The sequence below is a fragment of the Hippopotamus amphibius genome, chromosome 9 (genome assembly GCF_030028045.1).
Source record: "Hippopotamus amphibius kiboko isolate mHipAmp2 chromosome 9, mHipAmp2.hap2, whole genome shotgun sequence".
NCBI classification, from domain to species: Eukaryota; Metazoa; Chordata; class Mammalia; order Artiodactyla; family Hippopotamidae; genus Hippopotamus; species Hippopotamus amphibius.
This window is the reverse complement of record NC_080194.1, coordinates 117482223-117485968: the sequence shown is the minus strand read 5'-3', so window position 1 is coordinate 117485968 and position 3746 is coordinate 117482223. Positions and strand designations below refer to the sequence as shown.

Below are 3746 nucleotides of genomic sequence, written 5' to 3'. Positions count from 1 at the left end.
GCCATCCTCTGGTGTGCCCAGAAGCAGAGGAGGACCAGATAAGGGTGAGCACTGGAAGCCTCCCCAACAAGAGGAGATCACCATTTATAAGCCTGAATTTAAGTCTTAGTCCCTGTGCCTGAGACCTGGTCTTGGTCTTTTGTCCCAAATCCCACTCAGTCTGTGCTTGCTCCATCAGTGACACACTTGCCACATCATAGCTTAGTATCAAAGAGTCCTTAGGTTTCTGTGGAGGGAGGACAGAGATTGTTGTGGCTTTAAGACTCTCAGGGAATCTTACTGACTTTATGAAACCCATCAGCATTATGGCAGCAGCGCAATGGGATTCTTCACAGCTTACTCATGAAGTACACTCAGAAACCCATTATAAGAGTAAAACCCATCTCTTTCTTTGCACACATCCCCAGTTCCCTTTTAAGTCATCTCAGCTCCCATCACCTCAAGCCACTAATTGAATAATATTATAAGAGGCATAAGAAATAAGCCTTCAAATGTCCGAAACTGAGCTCCTTATCTTCCCCCTCAATTGCTCCTTCCACAGCTTTCCTCACCTTAGTTAAAGGCAATTCCATCCTTTAAACTGCTCCCCTTCTTTTATATCCCATGTCCAATACATGAGGAAACCCCATTGGCTCTACCTTCTAAATACACCCCAAATCCACCTGCTCATCACTTTTATTCCTGTCATCCTCGTCTGAGGCCCCATCATCTCAGGATTCTTCCATTTGATTCCTTTCTGACCTCACTGCCTCTATTCTTGCTCAACTACAGTCTATTCTCAACACAGCGGCCATCAGATCCTACTAAAAGATATGTCAGATCTTGTCATTCTTCTGCTCTGAGCCCTACAAGGGATGTCCGTGTCATTCAAAGGAAAAGCCAAAGTCCTTACAATGGTCTACAAGGTCCTGCATGCTCTTCCCACCCCATGACCTTTGTGACCTCATTTCCTCTTTGTTATTTCTCTCCTGTCCTGCTAGAAGGTAAGCTCCTGGAGGGTAAGTTCTTTCTCACTTTGGCTCATTTGATATGTTAAAAGCATCTATTCACTTGATGTATTCCAATAATCTAGAATGGTTCTTGGCATATAGTTAAGTGCTTAATAAATATTTGTGGAATAAGTTAATGAAATATGCTTTCAGAGATATTTGCTCTCGGTATTCCATGTGGTAGATTTATCTTATCCCTCTGCAATCTTGGGATCTGAAATACCTATTCATAAGCGTAGGAAAATATACCAGAGCATGTCCAATACCCAACACTAAAGAGAACATTGGGTTCATTTATGGGTCATCCTCAAGGGATGAAACAAATTACATAAATCCTACACACAAAAGAGGGGGAAGGTGAAGGCAAACTTGCTACAAGGAGTGCAGGTCAGCACAAGACAATCTCATCCCTGGATAAGAAAATGCAGAGTGTTAGAAAGCTCTAGCAAGAATCTCAATGAGCAGTTATAAGCTAGAGCAGCTGACTATACATTTCTGCCATAGGCTGAGTTCGTGAGGCTCCCACAAATTCTTTCTTTCTCTGTCTACCTTGATAGGCAATCAATGCTCGCACAGCATCTCACCAGAAACCTAGCCCCACCACTTGGACCTTCTGTTCGTGATGCTGCAGCCAGCCTGTGTCCTTGAGTATTTCTATATTCACATGGAGAAACATGACGTGGCACGGTAGAAATAGCTTCAAAGTCAGGCAAATCTGAATCAAAATTCTGGGTCTTAGTTCCCTCATTTTCAAAATGTGGATAATGATATCTACAATGTGCAGTCACTATGAGGATTAAATTACATAGTGGATGTTAAGACTTTAACATAGTACCTGGCTCCAAGTCAGTACTCAGTCAATGCTTAATCCCATTTTATGTCTCTGACCACCTGTAAGGACCTCCCATTTCCTGCAACATTGATTACTTGTTCAGTCTATCACCTGTTGTCTAATGATGTCACTGACCCAATTCTGCCTCCCAACACCCATGGCTGAGTCCGTCTGCCAAGGAACCTCTCTATTCCAAAGGCTTGGCTTGAGATATGAAGTGGCTTCCACCAATTGAAAAGGAAGACTGTCTCTGAAATCTTGGATAGAGAAACAGGTTTTAGTTAGAAATCTATCAGTGTGAATCTGCTGGGGGACCAAGCCTGATTCTGATGAAGAACCGAGTCTGATTCTACATGACTAGATTTCAATTATACTTAACAGAAACATTACTAATCAAGGGCAAGTCCATGTATCAGCTGCCAAACTTAGTAAAATTTGTCCATTGAATGTCAACCACTTCCTTAGGGAAAAAAAGGTTGGCGAATGAATATATAATGTTGAAGGTGGAAAAGTACTTTCTAAGTGTGATAACAAAGAAAGAAACTACAAAATGAATGATAAATTTCACCAGATAAAAACTTCTTAATATATTTCAAAACATATTTTTAAAAAGACTAAATTTTAAAAACTGGCTTGAATCACTTACAGCTAATACGTAAAGAACTCTGACAAATCAATAAGATGAAGACCAATTTTTCCAATAGAGAAACGGTTAATGAACATGAAACAAAAATTTATAAAAGAGGTAGAAACAGCTAACTAAAATATCCTACCTCATTCATAAGCAAATCAATACAAATAAAAACAACAACATACCACTCCCAGCTATTAAATTGGCAAAGATTAACCAGAAAAATACTATCAAGTATTGGCAAGTGTGCAGGAAAGTTAGTATTCCCACATACTACATTTTTAGGAAGGTAAATATCTTTTCAGTAAGTATTGAAAACCATAATACTGTGCACAAGTTTTGACCCATCAATAACCACACATGGGCACAAATATTTGGCTATTAGAATGTTTAATTGAAGCGTTGGTTATATTAGCAAAAAATCTGGAAACGAGATGAGTGCCAAAAGGAAATTAATTCTCTAACCTCTGGTACCTTCAAACAAAGAAGATGATCTAGTCATTAAGAATGAAACTGGAGGGGCAGAACCGTGGGAAGCAGCCAGGGTGGACACATGGAGGACCCAAGGTTGAGGGCCAACCCCCAACCTCTGGATTATCTAAAGCCACAGGGAAAATGGTGGAAAATTCACCGCTGCTATTGCCAGAAAGAGCAATTTATGGCCTTGCTCTTTTCTTAAGCTCTCAGTTTGGTTTCATACTATACCTTGTGTGGGCTTTTATTCTTGAATCATGGCTAAACTCCTTAGGCTTAACCTATTGGCCTCAAAAATACTGGGAAGTTGCACTGCCTGTGTACCTCCTCATTACTGTAGTGATGCTCTTCTTTGGGATAAACATGATGAGTACCTCTTCACACAACTCCATTCATACAATCACAGATAACTATGCCAAAAATCAACAGCAGAATAAATACCAAGAAGACACCATCCCAGCATTGAGATATTCCTATTAGTGAAGTAAACTAAATGTTTTTTCTTGCAGCCAAAGAACTTTACACCAAAAACTGAATTGTATGTAGACTAATACCAAATATTTGTTAAAAATTTTTGACATAAAAAGAAAGGATGAGTGGGGGGGAATCGAGGGAGGGAGGGAATATGGGGATATGTGTATAAATACAGATGATTGAATTTGGTGTACCTTCAAAAAATAATAAATAAATAAATAAATAAAATAAAAAATAAAATAAAAAGTTAATCCCAGAAAAAAAAAAAAAAAGGATGAACCTGGAGGAAAAAGGATACCTGCAAGAGATTATCCAACCCTTCTGCTATGTCCATTCATGCAACATT

The 3746-nt window shown here is 39.3% G+C and overlaps 1 protein-coding gene across 1 annotated transcript; it reads left to right on the top strand.

Moving 5' to 3' along the window:
• Window positions 1-3050: 3050 nt before the first annotated feature.
• LOC130829034 (phosphatidylinositol N-acetylglucosaminyltransferase subunit P-like) lies at window positions 3051-3442 on the top strand. The gene has a single exon (XM_057695153.1). The coding sequence runs from the start codon at window positions 3068-3070 to the stop codon at window positions 3404-3406; it is 339 nt and encodes a 112-aa protein (XP_057551136.1). The 5' UTR covers window positions 3051-3067; the 3' UTR covers window positions 3407-3442.
• The last annotated feature ends 304 nt before the right edge of the window (window positions 3443-3746 follow it).